This window comes from Mustela nigripes, chromosome 12 (genome assembly GCF_022355385.1).
Source record: "Mustela nigripes isolate SB6536 chromosome 12, MUSNIG.SB6536, whole genome shotgun sequence".
Lineage (NCBI taxonomy): Eukaryota > Metazoa > Chordata > Mammalia > Carnivora > Mustelidae > Mustela > Mustela nigripes.
The window spans coordinates 107222309-107243503 of record NC_081568.1 but is presented as its reverse complement, the minus strand read 5'-3'; the positions used below and the strand labels follow the sequence as shown (position 1 = coordinate 107243503).

Here is a 21195-nt window from a genome sequence, read left to right as displayed (position 1 = left end):
GCTTTCAATGTAAGGCTGCTCTAAAAAATAAAACTTATTTAAAAAAAAAAAACAAAACAAACAAACAAAAAAAAACATATGAACTTCCAGAAGTGACCCAGAAAGAGTCCCACTGAAGGCAAATGTCCTATCAGTTTTAGCATGATCTGCAACACTTTACTGGAATGGGATTTCCATTACCTCTTGAGCAGACTAGTCACATGAAGGAAATTTACAGTACCCTAAGTGGTATTTCCTGAGGTGATGGGTCTCCCACCTAACAGCCTTGGAGCACAAGTCTCACAAAGCATAATGCTTTCTGCATACAGACCTATAAATGACCACTACAGACTTCACCAAATAAGCCTCCTCTGCCTACAAGGTTCTACAAGTCTATGCAGGAAATTCAAACAAAACTGTGTCCGTTTCTCTTCACTTTTTTTCCTAAGCTCACACCCCTGGGTTTTGGTTAACATTTAAAAAAGATATTTAAAACTGCACTTCAGCCACCTTGTAAAATGAAAGAGTACATTGTACAGGCACCAAAGGTACACGTCAGTGCTTTTATCAAATTCCGGGTCCTGCTCTACTGCACTAATTGGAACCATGTGTTGAAAATGCAAGACAGGACTTTTTCAGCTGTTCTTTAATTAAATGCAATAAAATAAGGACAAAAACCTCACATTTCTTTATAAAGAGAGACTGCTGGATTGTTCTTTTAGCAGGACTGATAGATGATCCTGAGTGGGAAGTCAGCCCCTGTGTCAGGGCTCCAGGGCCATTGGTAGTCATTTTAATATTTAAGGTATTCTCAAGGATTCCATGATATGGTTTACCTACATTCAGAAAATGCCTGATTGCAAACGCTTCTCTGATAAGGAGAGTAAGGGAAGTGATGGAAAGCCCAATTATTTTCATGTACACTAGAAGACTGACTCATGAAGATTCTTTTTGATCTTTGTATAAAGTTCAGTCACTGCAAAAGTCATCAGTGAGGTGGAAAGAGTGCCTCCTCATGCACTTGCCCACTGAAGTCTATGGAGAAAGAGTGGCCAATATGAGTGAGTGTGTGTCTAGCAGAAAGACTTCGAAAAATACAGTCTCGAGTTTTCTCTTGAAACTTGAAAAACAAAATGTAATTCGATTTTTTTAGAAGTGTTATTTCTGCCACTTTATTTTGGGGAAAAGGATACTCTATACTTTAAATTGTCCTGGGATCAAAATCCCAGGGAATAAAAGGTTAGTTCACAGTGTCTCCTTTCAGGATATGAGCCCCTCTTTCATGATGCTTTATGGTATTTCACATTCACTGAATGGCACCAGTGTATTGAACTCCACTCCCTTCCTCCCGTACAAGTTTTAGATCCAGAACTGGAACCTCTGCACAAAGTGTTGAAGCCTTAGGAAGGAGATGAGAATATTGCTTCCAACAGCACAATGGCACCTACAGCCTCCAAAAAGAGGTGATGAAGTGAATTAATGAGGACAGCAACAGCAATTCCTCCAAAGGTGTATATAAACCGCATTCTGCAGGACATGGGAATGTCAAAGCAGGGCTGGAATGTTCAAGAAAGGAGGGCAATTTCACAAGAGGTTAAAAATCACTCCTAAAGGAAATGGTGAAACCACTCTTGCTTGTATCAAAGCCCAAGACCCAGGCACTAGAAAGGGGTCTTTCTGTTGTGGGCCGTTGTGTCACTCTACCATCAGGAGTCTTTCTCAACTTCCAAAGATTGCTGGAAAAATTTAATCTGTGGATATTGCTTAGTATGAAGTGGAGCTTGACTATCTTCCAGACAGGATGGCAACCGCATCAGAGAGTTACACAACCTGCAGAGAAGTGGGAGAGACCTCTGGGTGCCTGTGGTTTTGCCCTTACGTTGTCTTCAGATTGCACTTTCAAAAGCACAAATTGCATCATCACTCCCTTTCTTCTCTTAAGATCCTTCTATAGTTATTCCTTCACATTAAAAATCCATGAGGAGCCACACTACCTTCTCAGCCTCACACTGCACCTTTTTTCTCCCTTCACAGCAGCCACAAAGCACTGAACATGCCACACTCCCCCACTCCTCTGTGCCTCACACATGGCCGAGTGCATCTCAGCCCTCTGCCAAATCCTCAGTCATCCCAGAAGTTCAGTTCAAACTTCGTCTATCTATTCAGGTCTCCCTCGCCCACAACCTCTACTTCCTGTACTCTCCCAACAAAATAAGTGCTAAAGAAGTGATTCTTCCTTATGCCCTCTGAGCTTCCTGGGCTCCTCTCTTGGAGCACTTGTCACACATCTTGATTGTGTACATATCTGCCTCCTTCCTTGGTCTAGACTTCCAGGTACTATGAGACAAGATGATGTCACTCATTCCTATATCCCCAGTGCCCGGAAGAGAGCTTGACACAAAGTGTTCAGTAAACATTTGGTGACTGAATAAGCATATAGACACTAGGATCTGCATTCTTCTAATCATAGTTGAGAATTTTATGTAAGCTGAAGGACACAGGGCAGATTCCTCTGTCCTTGCACATAGCCCAAAGTTCAAATTCTTGAGATGAAAGATTACTGACACATAGGGTGGTGACAGTGAAAACACACATTGAATTACTACCACTGAAAGGACTTTACTTAACATTTGCTGAATGCAGGCAATTACGAAAGCTATTTATATCAGAGATGATAGGTTAGAGCTATAACGGAAACAACAAAGGAAGAAAGAAACCTCTTCTGAAATGGCAATCTTTTATATAGAAGTCCTCAAGAAATTACTAGCATTTGTTTTATTATATACTTTCCTTTTTCTCTCACCTTCATCAAATGCCGTGATTCTTGCAGAACATAAAGTTCTTATTAAACAAGCATAGCCTTTGGATGACATGTTATTGAGTCTGAAGATCTGTCTCTATGTCATAAGTAACCACACTTTGAGAGTCTAAATCATAAGGAAAGATAACCAGTTATTGCCAACATAGAGCTGCAATTTTATCTTCTAGGGAAGAATATGAATACATGAATGAATGGGTGAATACATAAACATACTTAAAACTCTGGGATAGACTTTTCTTTTCCCTAGACAGCACTTGGGCAGATGCTTACAACAATGTTTTTCTCCAGAGTTCCTCCCTTTTTTATACTTCAGTGGCAAATCTGCCTCCCTTCTGAGAGTCACATTAATTTTTTAGATAGGTCAATACCTTCAATTAGGCCTTGCTTTGCTTAGAACTCATGCCATCTTTCTAACATGACATTACATATATTGTGAGGGCAGATGGTATTATCTTAACACTTAACACGAGCGACAGTGTTACACGAAAACCCATTGCATGACTACCTGATAAATATATGGGATGATCAAAATTAAGAGAGAGCTAAATAGTTCTTCATAAGAAAATAACAGCAATTGGGGGAAAGCTGAGAGGGGATGGATAGTAATATGGCAAGAGGTTGGACTCTTAAGGTGACATGTTGGCAATGGAAAATTCAGGCAGTAGGAAAGCCAGAAGACTTTAAAGAATAGAGTCACAGTACAATCAAATATAAATTGTTCATTTCCTTTGAGGTAAACTACCTCTCTCTGACCCAAACCTCCAATAAATTCCACTATATACAGAGATTTCTCAGTGCTTTTGTCATGGAAGTCAAAGAAAAGGAGGGGAGATCCAGGCTGAGTAGCATGGAGAAGAGAAAAAAGAAAATCAGTCTTACTGTAAAGTATAAGTGAGATTCTGAATCCAGTGGTAGCAGAAATTCAGAGCAGAAATGGCCATGAAAATAAATCCTACAGGAATTCACAAAAATCTTAGGAAAAACACGAGACCTCAGAAAGGACCACGAATGGGGAGCTTGAGCTAATAAATTTCAGAGAGAGTCAATTTAGCCAATCATCTGGTTTTACATACTGTATGCTGATGCATTATGTGCTGATTTTTTTTTAAAGATTTTTATTTACTTATTTGACAGATAGAGATCACAAGTAGGCAGAGAGACAGGCAGAGAGAGGAGGAAGCAGGCTCTCTGCTGAGCAGAGAGCCCGACTCGGGGCTCGATCCCAGCACCCTGGGATCATGACCTGAGCTGAAGGCAGAGGCTTTAACCCACTGAGCCACCCAGGTGCCCCCATTATGTGCTGATTTGATAGTGTAATAGTAACACTCACGATAAGGGCTTCTATATATGCTTCACTTACTGTGCAGCAGGCTCTGTGCTAAGTTTATCTGCATCATCTCATTTGATTTTCATTGCACGGATGAGAAAATCCAAGTTCAGAGAAAATAAGTCTGTTGCCCAGACTCAGACACTTAACAGGTGGCAGACACAGTGCAGAAACGTGGCTTAATCTCGTTCTCAAATTCACATCCATAATTCCTACTTATTCTATTAGGAAATTCCAGCCAGGAGACACCAGATTTTTTGTGCCTTGTATATACTAAAAGCTCCTACAAATGTAAAGTTGTCACTCTACGTTATTCTACATGAGCTTTATTAGTCATCTATTGTTGAAATACCATTATATAACAAACTAACCAACTCTTAGGGGCTATGAGTAACAAGCTATTATTCCACGCTCATGGTCAGCATGGTTGACTATATAGTTCAGTCTCTAAAATGGGGTCAGATGGATGGCTCTTCTAAAGGTTTCAGGATAGTGAGTTTGACTCCAGGTTAGGACTGAGTTCAGTTCTGCTCCGTATCTCATCAGGCACCCAGGCAAGAGGGACAGCAGCTACCTGGGGCATGTTTCTCTCACAGCAGAGGTTAGAAGCTCCCAGAGGAAAAAACAGAAACATGTAATATCTCTTAACTCCCAGGCTCAAAAACTGGTATGTTTTTATTTCACCACATTTTATAGCCCAAAGAAAGTCAAAGGAGCGGTGGTGGTGGAGAGTAAATATTTACTGACAATAATTTAATCTTCCATAGTAATCTAAGTACTCCTCTGTAAACCTAGTTCCTCATAGAGGTATACTGTATCTCTTCAAGAAGTCGAACAAGACTGTTTCCAACATTACTTAGTAGAGGCTCTGAAAAATTTTCAGATAAATTCCCTAAATGTTTGCAAAGCACAATGACAAAGCATACTGCTCCCATCATCACTACCAGCATCTCATCCTCATAAGGGATCTAAAAGTCTCACAAAGTTTTCAATCACATCAAGTAAGAGAGAAAGAGACAGAGAACCCATTGTCATCATGTAAGAAGGCGACACCTTGATGGTAATCTTTTCACTATTTGGTAAGATCAACAAAAATTATACTGCTTTGTATTCTTTAAAGGATTAGCATACACATTAATCTACCAATGGTGGCAACTTGGTGGCATTTTACACTTAAAATTCACTTTCACATAAAATTCACAGTACTGTTCTCTGTTGCCAAAGATCACAGATATTTCATACTGTCACTGAAATCCATCAATGAAAAAAAATAAAATCCATCAGTGACTTGAAGACACATCTAATGTAGGTCTGTCGTATATAATGGCATTTTAATGAATTTTAAGATTTATATTATAAAACTATATAAATTTTAATTATTAAAATGGTTTTACTTTCCTGGCATATTCTAAAGTTTATCTATACCAATCTAGATTAAAGCTCACTTGAAATATTCTTTCAATGGTAGTGTTAACGCCTTACAACTTATTAATTGAAGAAAATAAAATTTAATTAAATTGTTCAGTAGAGAACATATTTGATATCCTTATTAGCTGGGTACGTTTTGCTTTGCTTTAAAGAACCATTTCACTAGTAAGACCTCAGAAAAGGGAGGAGTAATTCTTGGAGACATGCCTGTAGGGCAACTACAGAAGAACCTGAAGTTGCTCCCCACCCCCACTACGATCTCTGTCCCTGTCAGTCTCACCGATCACATGACACTTCTGCTCTGCCTTGTCTTTCTTCTAATCCATCTCTGTGCTAACTTACACAGCGGCTTTTTCAGTGAACTCAAGTTCGGCCACACCATGAGGGTCCCACTTCTTTCCCTGGTCTAGTCAGCTATGGATTGGGTTGGGAGGTGGGGCAAGGGAAGGTGCATAAAACAAGGGAGCCATACTGGACACCCTGGGATACCACCTCAAAATCCTCCAGAGCCCAGCTCAATAGCCGCCATTTCTTTGGCAATCAGATCCAGGCAGGTATTGCTCTACTTCAGGCAAGTAACAGTCCCTGTGTTGCTCTTTTTCCTGTCTGGGGCTTCCCTGAGACTGCAGCTTTGGTCACCTGCAGGAACCTGCTACATTTTAAACAGGGCCAAGTGAAATATGTGGGAACAGGGCTTCTAGGACACCCTTTACCAATGGAAACAGGAACCCATGGATAGATGCTTCCACCCTTCTGCCCCTAGATGCACAGTCCTGAGATAACTTTCAGAAGGTACCTCAGAAGATCCTGGTGGGGTGAAGCATGTCATTCATAGTCCTGGCCACCTTGATAAGGCATCCTTGCACTGATTTTTCCTCCTTTCCATGTACATGCTTCTAGTCCAGCACTCCCACTCCCTGGGATCGGATCACCAAATAAATTGCCTGTATGCAAGCCCTTATCCCAGGCTCAGTTTTCAGAGGAATGCAGAGTTAAGTCCGATTTTTACAAGGGTCTTGTATAAGCAGGTTCCATAAGAACTGTCTAATCCACCTACATATATTTGCCAGGCTGTGTTATTTCTAAGATAGTAATTAAGTTGGAGACTGTCTCTAAACCAAAAGTAAGTAGTTCAGGACTAGCCTATGTTCCATTAACTGGAATAGCAGCAACCAAAGTTGCTCCTGCCCTTAATGAGAAAAGCTACTACTGAGATAGGTGCAGGCTCCAATCTCCCTCTCCTCTCCTGAAGAACCAAGAGCCTCAGGGACAAAGAGACCCTCACTCAGAAAATACAGTTCCCTATGAGATTTTGTGATGAGAGTTTAGGATGAAGGGCCTCCATAAGAGGGAAGAAAAATCAACAGATGAACAACAAAATTCCAATGAATTTCATTCAAATGCAGAGGAAAATCAGAAAGTGATAATGATAGTTGGTAAATGAAATGACATGTGGATAACTGAAAGGGATAAAGTAAGTAGAAGGTTGGCTGGGGAGTGTTTTAGGTTGTGTAGATTAGAGAGGTGGGAGTTAGTAGTTCAGAGGACAGGCAGTTATGAAGCAACCACAAAATGCTTGTCACGTATTTTTCAAGGTAACCTTTTCTGATTGTTAAAATATGGAGAAAATCACTGCAAGCTTGTTCACAGAACACTTGGAAATGAAATCTGCCCTTCTGAAAAGCATTCATTGGAAGTTTTCAGAACAGCAGCAAAAGATTTTAATTCAGGCAATAGATAGAAATGGATAGTTCTTTTGTGACTAACATTCTCCCTTATAAAATGTGTTAACTACCTAGGTTTTGCATTTCCTGATGTATAGGCAAATTCATGAAGTCTTCATGAATTTAGATGTTAGCTAATTTCATTTTATTAAAAATGGATTCCATAAATACTGAGTGCAAGAATTAGAGACACAAAAGGAGGAGGGTTGGCTGCTTCTGGGCAGTATCTGTTGAGGACCCAATGACTGGTTTTCCTTTCTCATTCCGATATCCAGGAAGGGCTCCACAACCTAAAGATTTGTGGCACTGTGTATCTTACCATAGAAGTGTCAGCTTGAACTAGAGAGCTGCCTTAATTATACAACTTAGCTTCATGCTAAATCCACCTGGCCAATATTCCTTCTGGGATGCCTTCTAACATGTCTCCCTCATTCTGATGATGCACAATTACAAACTTAAACATTAACCCCAAGCCCCTACCTCCACTACCTTCTGTACTCTCTCTGATCTGACAGATCACTTCCTCCTCAGTTCACTGTACCCAACCCTACTAATTCCTCTACCCTCCTCGTTGGACCTTTTATTTCTATGGACCCTCTCCCATAACTTTTAATTCTTTGTTCTTCTCTTTATGCCACTTACCCTACCATACTGTGATATTATAGTATATCACAGAGTGGTTTGGAACTCCAGTCTCTGGTAGTGTTAACTCCAGTCTTAACCCCCTTCCATATACTTGCACTCTTTGAGAGCAGGTCCCAAATTTCACTTATAGAACATAAGCTCCACAGCAGCAGAGCACATTATTACTCATTGTTGTATCTACTGCCCCAAATAGAGACTGGCACAAATGCTTAACAAATAACTGGTGAGTGGTTGGATTTATCCTTTAATTCTTCATGTGGCCCAGTTCTGCATTTTGTGCATCACTGATCCTTTACATACATTTTTTTAATCAAATTTACCCAATTAAAAGCTACTTGGATCTAAAACATAGGGTTCAGTATTTTATAAATTTGAGTTATAGGTCACTAAGAAAAACTCATCTAAAGTAGTTCTCTGACCTTTTAAAACTACATAATAAAGACATCTCTTCCTGAGATAGGACTTTTTCTTTCATGAACTTCCCTAATGAGGCCTAAGTCATACCATCTGATTATAGACCAGAGCCAAGAATTACACATTTTAAGTTGAAAAAAACTTCAAATATGCAAACACCTTGTTTTACAAACAGAGATAAAAAAAGGTCAAAAGAATTAAAAAGAAAACAAAAGTCATGCTGCATTATAACTTAATTTTTGTGCTTTTCATTTCAGTGTTTTCCCATAACAATCTGTTTTTGAGTATAGACAATGGAAAAATGTGAGGAAAAATCATGGCAGAGAATGACCAGATCTGGATATCTTAACACCAGATCTATAGGTATCTGTCTACATAGCACAAAATGAAAACTATCCCTTCAATATCTCCACACTAGATATAAAGGAGGGAACCATAACTATGGACTTATTATGCTCTGTTCTAACCAGCTGAGTCAATCTGACAAACAGTAATGGTTGAATATATCTCCTGTCCTGGAATAATACTACCAAAATTTTGTAAATGTTATGAACTTTATAGATTCTGTTGTTACAATTATTAGGAAATACTCTTTATAAATCACTCTCTCACTGCTAGTAAGGTAATGGCCAAAATTGTTTTCTTCTTCTTTTTCACTTAAAAAAATTGTACACATATGTATACATACACATACACAGTTGTATACTAATTTTGGTTATTCAAATGAGATGACATTACGTTGAGATTCTCGTACTTCATGTACAAGATCCCCTTGGAAAATTCCAAGACAAATCTCAAATTATATGAAACTCATTATTATAGTGAAGTTCCTATGTAACTGAGTAGAATTTTAGACTTATAAAGTCTATAGACTTATAATTATATTTTTATATTTTACATATTTATATTTGCATTTCTTTTAAATTTTCCTTCTTAAATGGAAGCCACTATGGAAATAAAAATGCAGTAAAATTTCTATTTAAAATATTTTTTTGTTCCGTTGACTTAATAAAATCCTATTTCTGATATCAATAATATGTGTAATTCTTTCTCATTCACTCTCTACGATCAAGCCTACATGCATACGTATTTATGCATATATTATTTATAATTAATCATAAAATGTACTTGAGATTTCTAAACATTTCTTTGTATCAAATCAATTGACTAAACTTCAACCTAAAGTTTCTTTTCAAAATAGTTTAATAACTTAAAGAAACATTTCAAGTGCCTATGTTGTGACAGACATGCATTTATTCATTCAACAAATGCTTACCAAAAGCCTTTGTGAATCTAGCCCTGTTGTAGGATCTGGAAATAGATAAGACAGATGGTCATACCTCTGCTATGCTGGGGCATATTTCCTATGGGGGACATGAAAGAGAGGGAGAGAGAGAGATGAAAAAAATAATTCTAGGTAGTAACATGCACAGTGAAAAAAGCACTCTAATGGGACAGTGACTGGGAGTGTACTCATCTTTAGAAAGGGTATTTCAGGAAAAGAGACATTTGGTTCGAGACCTGAAAGATGAGAAGCCAACCATATAAAGATGAACATTCTGACTATAGGGCCCAACAATACAATGGTCCTGAGATTTGCCCTATTTGAGGGACAGTAGAGTGAGGCAGGCAAAGAGAAAGGAGCAGGAAATCAAGGGGAGAGATAGGTAGGGGCCAGATCATATCAGACCTTATATGCTGTGAACTTTATTCAAAGGGCAATAGATTACTACTCAACCCTGTTGTGAAATGATCTTACCTAAAATTTAAAAAAATCAGTTTGTCTCCACAAGGCAGGAGATGAGCAGGCAGACCAGTCAGGAGGCAGATGTAGCAGATACAAAGAGAGAAGTAGATAGAGTCAAGCTGTAATTTGGAGGTAAAAATGTCAGGATGTTGGAGAAGAGGGAAGCAGAGGCACCAAGGAAGATTCCTGGGTTAAAAGGTTTGTGGTTCCGAACTTGTTGGATGGGGAAGACCATGGTGGGGAGTGGCGGGGGAGGAAATGAAGGCTAGAACACAATCAGATCTCTGCTTTACATGTATCTAAACATCCAAATAATCATCCAAAGCAGATAAATATACTCAGTCAGATTTTTAAGAACCTCCTTTTGCAATAAGTTAGTGATAAATTATACACCTGACCTTTGAACAATATGGGTTTGAACCATGCAGGTCCACTTACACACAGATTTTTTACAGGATACTAGTTAAATGTATTGTTTCTTCCTTAGGATTTCTTAATAACATTTTCCTTTATCTAGCTTAGTTTATTATGAGAATACAATATATAACACATATGTAAACAAAATATGTATTAATTGACTTTAAATTATCGGTAAAGTTTCCAGTCAAGACTAGGCTCTTAATGGTTAAGTTTTTAGGGAATCAAAAATTATACATAGTTTTTTGACTACCAGGGTACCAGTGCCCCAACCCCTATGGTGTTTGAGGATCAACTGTATGTATACATTTATGACTATGGAAATAGAACTCTTAATTTTGGAGATACTAGCATGTAAATGGTATTTAAAGCCAAAGAAAAGCTAGGGAGACAATGTAGATAATGAAAAGAAGAAAGCTGAAGATGAAGCCTGAGGCACTCAAACACTTAACTGTCAGTCAAGGAGAAGGACTCAGGGGCCAAAATGAAAGAGGAATAAACACAGGAATAAATCAGGTGAATTAAATGTTTACTGAGGAGAAGTGATATGACTACTTCAGGTGTAGCTGAGGACTGAGAATGGACCAACCACTGAATTAATCAACATGGTGGTCACTGTTATCTTTGAGAACCATTAGAAAATGGATGTTCAACTGGAGAGAAGTGAAGGCAAAACGAGAGGGTAGGAGGTAGAAAAAGTTTTTTTTTTTTAATTCTGTCAGATGTTATTGAGGATAGATAAGTAAATATCACATGGTTCTTGTTTTCCGAGAAGGCCCTTAATGTGTAAGAAATCTTTCATCAACAATCTAGGAAAAATATGTTTTTAATGAAAAAGGGATTACATTTATATTAAGAAGCACCTTGCAAAGCCTGTTACTATAAAAAAAAGAAAAAGCTAAGCTAAATAATATATTTTATTAGGAACACAAAATCTTCAATGCATCAACAATTTTATCATCGGATTTTAAGATTATTTGTTTACAGACTAAAAATAAATTTTACACATCACTTCACAAGTTAAAATGCTTAAACATTGTTCAGAATATGACTATTCAAGAAAGAACTATAGACATTTTCTTTGTCCCATTTCCAAAATCTTCCTAGACAGGATGTTAGACAGCTACCACATATAATATGTGTGAATTAAATAAGATAAATGTGTCTTTTGCCATAAAAAGTCTGAGACTTTATGTAATTATAGGCATGTGAATGAATAGTTTAGAATAATGCACCACTGTCATCAAATCATATCTTCATATACATGTATAATCCATTTTGCACAATGGTGTCAATTCAGTGTGTATGTAATTAAATTGTAAGGTACAGTAATAGCTGCTGCTGAGTTGAAATTCTGCTTTTTTAGTTTAAAGAAATGAACAGAAAACATAGTCTAGTGAACATCAAAGTACCTTTTGAGACAGTTAAATCTCATCAAAGAGGTCTTCTGAACTACTGTTTCTTAGAGTTTCTAAAGACATGTTTTCAGCTGAGCTGTGCTCCTTTTTTGACGTCTCAGGTAATGGAGGATCAAACCTAGAGTAAAAAGATAATCAACGGTATTTTATTCTAAAAATGCCATATAGGGTAAAAGAAAATTAAGAGACACAGAAGTGAAACAAAAGTCAAATTCTATTAGAATTGGTTGAGACTCATTTCCATATGCTGCTTGAACATAAAAAAAAAAGAGATGAAGAGAATTTAATTACTTTAACTGCTTTAGTCTCTATTCTGAGCTAACAAAAATTCAAGGGCCTACAACAATACTCATAATTAAGGTCAAGAGATAAAATATCCTCTGTGTTGTAAGTCTTTCTATGCCAAGATACAGAAAGTCTATGTCTCAAGCCATTTATTTAATAATCCCATCACAATTTATATCTTCCTTTGGCTCTCTTAAATTCTACCTATTAACATGCATTAGAACCTCTTAATATCAGAAGTTCTAATCACATTAATTTCCTTTAATGGTCTTTCCATTGTAAGTGTATATAACTGATAATGACTTCACATTTTACCAGTTGTTGATGAAATGTTAGCCCACATTTACTTACTGAATTTACATGTATTTAATAACTACATTTTATTCCATTTCAGTACTAGAGTTACTATATTAAGGGGATGACATCTGTATTTATGTAAATATTCTCTTTGGGTCCTGGGATAAAGGGCATGATGATCCCAGACTGTTAATTGGACTTATAAAACAGTAACCTGCAGGGTAATGGCTCAATCAGAAGGACCCTTGTATAAACCTTATCAGTGGTTCTTTGTGGAACCTAAATAAAACATGCTTCATATTGACAATTAGAGGTGGTTTTAGGGGCAATTATGACTAGGTTGTGTCAATCCACTAAAACTCAGTAATGCCCTCATATTTCCAACTTCAAAGGCAGAGGCAGAGTCATAGCAGCTCAGTAGAGCTAAGAGAATGAGACGTGAAGTCAGGACACCTATGTGTGGATCCAGGTCTATTTCTTCTTAGCCATGTGACTTTAGACAAGTCATTTAACCTAACCAGACTACTGTTTTCTCACCTGCAAAACTGGAATAACAGCTGTCTCAGTGGTGGTCCAAAGATTAAATGAGGCGTCATGTATGAAAATGCTTGTAAATTCCCACAGAACATTTGGAAACTATTATTATTGGCCTCTAATACTGCATAAACTACAAAAAGAAAGAAAGAAAGAAAGAAAGAAAGAAAGAAAGAAAGAAAGAAAAGTTCCAGCTTATAGTTTCTTTAATTTGAAAGGCTAACCAATTAAAAATCCCCAAACACTGAGTTTGTTTAGATTACGAGTATTTAAAAAATCTAGCACCCACACTTAGGCTCAAGAGATTATTAAAAATGAAACTGCGAAGGGTCCTCCTTGGCCTCCTGACTGCATACTATTAACCGTGGTTGGCTGCAACGTGTTCTGTCTTATCCTGAGCAAGCCAAGTTCAGACATCACACTCATGGGAATGCCAAGGTGCTAGGTATTAATGCATTATCAAGATGACAAGTCCTCTCTCTGGGAACTTTAATGTTAAAATTAACAATAAATACGAACACAATTATTGTAACACGTAATTAAATATCTAAAAATATATTTCATAGAAGGAGAAAATGATACAGTAGAGAATAAAAGTATAATTATTACATGTATAAATTTTCAATGTCAACTCAATACATTTAAATATTTTTCTCTGGCCCCAAACGTCTCAGATTGCTTTTTCTCCTTCTGGTAAAATGGAGAATTGATTTTTCTCAAATAAAGTCAGACCTTGAAAAATCTCTAATTTTATTTGTAGTTTAGAGCCAGAAAACAGAGATCAATCAGTTTAGTTTAAAAAAAATTGGCATAAGACAAAAGGACGACTCTGAAGTGATAAGTCTAAAGGCTATGGATTCCTAGTGCTCCGTTTATGATTCCCATCTCCTTCTAAAGTCACAAGGAGCTCAAGAATTAGACTGACTTTTGTTTTCAGTGTCTAGTACATAACAGATGTTCAAAAAAAGTTGTTCAATGAATAGGGATCATTTTCTACAGCTTTTATACCTGTGATAAGTCTAATAAATTTAGAACTCTTCCTACAACCGAAAGAAAAGTTTAGCCATCTATTTAAGTAATAAATATTATGACTTTTTATAAATTCTACAAAGCATAAAAAAGAAGATGAAAATGTCCATCATTCTATTTTGCATGATTTGTATTTTCATGGTCTTTCTTTTCACAAAAATGGGATCATTCTAATATATATAATTTTGTTTTGGGGGAATTTTTTTACTCTACACATTAGCAATATCTTTGCATGTTAAGATACTTAGCTACAGGGTCTCTGATATGCCTTTCAAAGAGCATACATTTTTCTTTATCCATTCACCAAATCTAATTCTCTACTAATTCCTTAAATTTCTGAAATCTGTCCTCATTCTTACCTCTCTCCTAGAAGTGTTTTAGGGAGCTCATAAATAAGAACCTAATTAAGAAGAAAAATAACCTCTTCTTAGTCATCAGTGTTCCTCTATGCAGAAGTTGATAAATAGGGGGAGGAGCAAGATGGTGGATGAGTAGGAGACCTAAATATTGTCAGGGTCCAGGAATTAAGCTAAATAGTTATCAAACCATTCTGAACACCTACAAACTTATTAGGAGATGAAAAAGAAGAAGAGCAGCAATTCTAGGAACAGAAAAGCAACCACTTTATGGAAGGTAGGACATGTGGAGAAGTGAATCCAAGGTGATATATGGGAAGATAGACCACGGGGGAGGGGCCGGCTCCTCACAAGCAGAGCACAAAATCTGAAGTTTTGTAAGTCTGCTCCATGGAGGGACATCGATCCAGAGGCTAAGAAGGGGATGGAGCCCTCCCTCATGGGGACAGTGTGGTCTCACTACCCACGGGGTCACAGAAAGACCAGAAGTGCCTGAGTGCAGCTGAGCGCTCAGGTATCAGAGACAGGAAGCCGGCTGCAGAGAAGGATCCCAGCAGTGGGATCCCAGCTTGGGATTACCTTAAACTGTGATCCAAGGCACAGTGTGGGCACTGCTCTTTAAAAGCAGGGACACCACAAGACCCCACAAGTCCAGGTCCAGGGAGACCCTCCCCTTCCACCTCCAGGAGGGATGGTGTGGGAGTATGCTGTAGGAATCTGCTGGGTATGGAGACTACAAACAGGGCCGTAGGCCAAAGATAGAAACACTTGGTCATAGGCTGGGTGAGCTTGGAGCCGGCCAGAGACCGGGGAGTCTGGAGGGACTGACTGCCTTTCTCTAAGGGTGCGCTGAGGAATGGGGCCCTGAGCTCTCCGGACTCCCCTGTCTCTGGCTGGGTCTGGGGATTGGGCTGGGGATTGGGAGACCACCTTCTTCAATCTCATCCTCCAAAGCTGTATAGAAAGCGCTCAGGGAACAAAAGCTACAGAAAGCAAACCCGAGCAGATTACTTAGCCTGGTCCCTGGCAAAGGTAGTGCAGATCCACCTCTGGCAAAGACATTTGAGAATCACTGCAACAGACCCTGCCCCCAGAAGATCAACAAGAACAGCCAGCCAAGACCAAGTTCACTGATCAACAAGAACTGTGGAACTGCAGAGCTAGTGGAATGCAGCACATAGAATTCATAGAATTCTTCCCCATGATTCCTTAGTCTTTCAAAGTTAAATTTTTAAATTTTTTTTTCTTATTTTATTTTAAAATATTTTCCTCTTTCCTATTTCAACATATTTTTGAATATTTTATCTTATCAATACCTTTTTGAATTTTTCATTCTTATACTCTATACCTTCATTCTATTTAACTTTATTTTTTGTATGCATATAAGTTTTTCATTCTTTAAAATTTTGATATGCTTTCTTCTAACAGATGAAAATATACCCTAAATATAGCATATAGCTTTGTGGCTTTGTTGTAGTCTCCAACCTGATCATATGCCCACCTTTTTTTTTCTTTCTTCAACTAACTTATCAATTCCCTCTTAGAATCTTTTTAAATTTTCATCTTTACAATCATACTCTATTCCTTCATTGTGTTTACCCTTATTTTTTTTGTGTATATATATATATATATATATCTATACACACACACACACACATATACATATATTGTGTATATATATATATATTTTTTTTTTTCTTTCTTTAAAATTTTGGGAAACAGTTTCTTCTAACAGACTAAAATACACACAAAATCAAATATGTGGCTTTATTCTATTCACCAGTCTAATCATGTGGGGGGCAAAAAAAAAAAAAAATATATATATATATATATAGAGAGAGAGAGAGATTTTCTTTTCCCCTTCTCCTTTCTTCTCCCCCCAATCCCCAATTTTGGGTTTCTTCTGACTTGGTTAGTGCATATTTTTCTGGGGTTGTTGCTATCCTTTTAATATTTAGTTCTCTCATTTATCTATTCTTAACTGGATAAAATGACAAGGCAAAAAAACTCACCTCAAAAAAATAGAACAAGAGGTAGTACTGATGGCTAGGAACCTTTTCAATAAGGACATCAGTAACGTGTTAGAACTAGATTTCAGAATGATGATTATCAAGATGCTAACTGGGCATGAAAAAAGCATAGAAGATACTAGGGAAACCTTTTCTGGAGAATTAAAATCCTTTTCTGGAGAAATAAAAGAACTAAAAGCTAACCCAGTTGATATCAAAAAAGCTATTAATGCAGTGCAATAATAAACAGAGGCTCTTATTGCTAGGATAAATGGGGCAGAAGAGAGAATCAGTGATATAGAAGACCAAATGATGGATAATAAAGCAAGCTGCAAAAAAGAGAGATAAACTACTTCTGGACCATGAGGGGAGAATATGAGAGATAAGTGAAAGCAAAAGACAAAACAATATTAGAATAATTGGGATCCCAGAAAACGAAGAAAGGGGGGGAAGAGGTATATTGGAGCAAATTACAGCAGAGAATTTCCCTAATTTGGTGAAGGGAATAAGCATTAAAATCGAGGAAGCACAGAAAACCCCATTCAAAATCTATAAGAATAGGTCCATACTGTGTCACCTAACAGTAAAACTTAAAAGTATCAGTGATAATGAGAAAATCCTGAAAATAGCTTTGAACAAGAGGTTTGTAATATATAACAGTAAAAATATTAGATTGGCAGCAGACTTATCCACAGAGACCTGGCAGGCCAGAAAGAACTGGCATGATATATTCAGAGCATTAAAGGAGAAAAACATGCAGCAAAGAATAGTACATCCAGCTAGGCTGTCATTGAAAATAGAAGGAAAGATAAAAACCCTTCAGGACAAACAAAAACTAAAAGAATTTGCAAACACCAAACCAGCCCTACAGGCAATATTGAAAGGGGTCCTCTAAGCAAAGAGAGAGCCTAAAAGTAACAGACCAGAATGGAACAGAGACAATATACAGTAATAGTCACTTTATAGGCAATATAATAGCATAAAATTTATATCTTTCAGAAGTTACCCTGAATGTAAATGGGCTAAATGTCCTGATCAAAAGACACAGGGAATCAGGATGGATTAAAAAAACAAGACCCATCAATATGCTGTCTATAAGAAACTCATTTTAAACACAAAGACACCTCCAGATCTAAAGTGAGGGATTGAAAACTATTTACCATGCTAATGGACATCAAAAGAAAGCTGGGGTGGCAACCTTATAACAGATAAATTAGATTTTAAGCCAAGGACAATACTAAGAAATGAGGAAGGATACTATATCATATTTAAAGGGTCTGTCCAATAAGAAGATATAACAATTTTAAATATCTACGCCCCCAACATGGGAGCAGCCAACTATATAAACCAATTAATAACAAAATCAAAGAAACACATCAACAATAATACAATAATAGTAGGGGACTTTAACACCCCCCTCACTGAAATGGACAGATCACCGAAGCAAAAGATAAACAAGGAAATAAAGTCTTTAAATGACACACTGGACAAGATGGACATCAAAGATATATTCAGAACATTCCACCCCAAAGCAACAGAATACACATTCTTCTCTAGTACACATGGAACATTCTCCAGAATACATCACATCCTGGGTCAAAATCAGGTCTCAGCCTGTACCAAAAGACTGGGATCATTCCCTGCATATTTTCAGACTACAATGCTTTGAAACTAGAACTCAGCCACATGAAGAAAGTTGGAAAGAACTCAAATACATGGAGGCTAAAGAGCATCCTACTAAAGAATGAAGGGTTCAACCAGGAAACTAAAGAAGAATTAAGAGAATTCATGGAAACAAACAAACAAACAAAAAAAAACCCACAAAAAAACCCCACCCAGATCTGTTCAAATCTTTGGGATACAGCAAAGGCAGTCCTGAGAGGAAAGTACATAGCAATACAAGCCTTTCTCAAGAAACAAGAAAGGTCTCAAGTATACAACCTAACCCTACACCTAAAGGGCTGGAGAAAGAACAGCAAAGAAAGCAAAAACCCATCAGGAGAAGAGAAATAATACAGATCAGAGCAGCAATCAATGAAATAGAAACCAAAAGAATGGTAGAACAGATCAACTAAACTATGAGCTAGTTCTTTGAAAGAGTTAATAAGATTGATAACCCCCTGGCCAGACTTTTCCTAAAGAAAAGAGAAAGGGCCCCAAATAATAAAACCATGAATGAAAGCAGAGAGATCACAACCAACACCAAAGAAATAAAAACAGTTATAAGAACATATGAGAAACAATACGCCAGCAAATTTCACAATCTGGAAGAAATGGATGCATTCCTAGAGACATATAAACTACAAAAACTGAACCAGGAAGAAATAGAAAACCTGAACAGACCCATAACCAGTAAGGACTTTGAAACAGTAATCAAAAATCTCCCAAAAAACAAGAGCCCAGGGCCAGATGACTTCCCAGGGGAATTCTACCAAACATTTAAGGAAGAATAAATACCTATTCTCCTGAAACTGTCCCAAAAAATAGAAATGGAAGGAAAATTTTCAAACTCATTTTATGAGGCCAGCATTATGTTGATCCAACAACCACAGACCCTATCAAAAAGGAGAATTACAGACCAATATCCCTGATGAGCACGAATAATAGCCAATAGGATCCAACAGTACATTAAAAGGATTATTCACCAGAATCAAGTGGGATTTATTCCTGGACTGCAAGGCTGGTTCAAAATCTGCAAATCAATCAATGAGATGCAATACATTAATAAAAGAAAGAACAAGAACCCTATGATACTCTTAATAGATGCTGAAAAAGCTTTTGACATAGTATGGCATCCCTTCTTGATCAAAACTCTTCACAGGGAGGGAGAGAGGGTACATACCTCAATGTCATCAAAGCCATCTATGATAAACCCACAGCAAATATTCTCAATTGGGGAAAATTGATAGCTTTTTCCCTAAGGTAAGGAAAATGACAGGGCTGTCTACTATCACCACTGCTATTCAACATAGTACTAAAATCCTAGCCTCAGCAATCAGACAACAAAAAGAATTAAAAGGCATGCACGTTGGCAAAGAAGAAGTCAACCTCTTACTCCTTGCAGATGATATGATACTTTATGTGGAAAACCCAAAAGACTTCACTCCAAAACTGCTAGAACTCATACAGGAATTCAGTAAAGTGTCAGTATACAAAATCAATGCGCAGAAATCAGTTGCATTTCTGTACACCAAAAACAAGACAGAAGAAAGAGAAATTAAGGACTCAATCCCATTTACAACTGCACCCAAAATCATAAGATACATAGGTGTAAATCTAACCAAAGAGGCAAAGAATTTGTACTATAGGACTATATTTGTACTATTTTTGTATATTTGTACTATAGGAATATATTTGTATATTTGTACTATAGGAAACTATGAAGTACTCATGAAAGAAATTGAGGAAGATGCAAAGAAATGGAAAAATGTTCCATACTCATAGATTGGAAGAACAAATATTGTGGAAATGTCCCTGCTACTTAGAGCTATCTACATATTTAATGCAATCCCTATCAAAATACCATCAAAATACCATTTGTTTTCAAACAAATAATCCTAAAATTTATATGGAACCAGAAAAGACCCCAAATAGCCAGAGGAATGTTGAAAAAGAAAACCAAAGTTGGTGGCATCACAATTCCATACTTCAAGCTCTATTACAAGTTGTCATCATCAAGACAGTATGGTACTGGCACAAAAACAGACACATACATCAATGGGACAGAAGAGAGAGCCCAGAAATGGACCCTCAATTCTATGGTCAACTAATCTTGACAAAGCAGGAAAGAATGTCCAATGGAAAAAAGTCTCTTCAACAAGTGGTGCTGGGAAAATTGGGACAGCCACATGCAGAATAATGAAACTGGATCATTTGCTTACATCACACACAAAAATAGACTCAACATGGATGAAAGACCTCAATGTGAGACAGGAATCCATCAAAATCCTTGAGGAGAACACAGGCAGCAACCTCTTCCACCTCTTCCACCTCAGCCACAGCAGTTTCTTCACAGAAACATCACAAAAGGCAAGGGAGGCAAGGTTAAAAATGAACTATTGGGACTTCATCAAAATTAAAAACTTTTGTACAGCAAAGGAAACAGTCAATGAAACCAAAAGAGAACTGACAGAATGGGAGAAGATATTTGCAAACAACATATCAGATAAAGGGCTAGTATCCAAAATCTATAAAGTATTTACCAAACTCAACACCCAAAGAACAAATAACAAATAACCCAATCAAGAAATGGGCAGAAGAGAGGACATGAACAGACATTTCTGCAAAGAAGACATCCAGATGGCCAACAGACACATGAAAAAGTGCTCCACATCACTCGGCATCAGGGAAATACAACTCAAACCACAATGAGATACCACCTCACACCAGTCAGAATGGCTAAAATCAGCCGTCAGTAAATGATAGGTGTTGGCAAGGATGTGGAGAAAGGGTAACCCTCCTACAGTGTTGGTGGGAATGCAAGCTGGTGCAGTCACTCTGGAAAATAGTATGGAGGTTTCTCAAAAAGCTGAAAATAGAGCTTACCCTACGACCCAGCAATGGCACTACTGGTTTTTGTTTTTTAAAAATTTTTAAAATTTATTTATTTATTTATTGCACTACTGGGTTTTACCTTGAAGGTACAAATGTAGTGATCTGACAGGCATGTACACTTGAATGTTTATATCAGCAATGTCCACAATAGCCAAAATATGGAAAGAACCTAGATGTCCATCAACAGATGAATGGATAAAGAAGATATGAT

General features: G+C 37.4%; 1 protein-coding gene across 9 annotated transcripts in view; it reads right to left on the bottom strand.

Annotated features, from left to right (window-relative positions):
* XRCC4 (X-ray repair cross complementing 4) overlaps positions 1 to 21195 on the bottom strand; it is a 337294-nt gene that overhangs the window by 79633 nt on the left and 236466 nt on the right. The window contains exons 8-9 of one of the 9 annotated variants that reach the window (XR_009407544.1): positions 11915 to 12038; positions 9615 to 9702 (exon numbers count right to left, since the gene is read on the bottom strand). The exons of 4 other annotated variants lie outside the window; for them this stretch is intronic. Coding sequence is in view for 3 of the 5 variants with exons in the window: in XM_059418186.1 (XP_059274169.1) it covers positions 11927 to 12038 (112 nt within the window). In the remaining 2 variants the exon portion in view is untranslated. Of the gene's footprint in view, positions 1 to 9614; positions 9703 to 11401; positions 12039 to 21195 lie in introns of those variants that run through there. 4 more of the 9 variants (XM_059418186.1, XM_059418184.1, XM_059418185.1 and 1 more) reach the window with 4 other exon arrangements.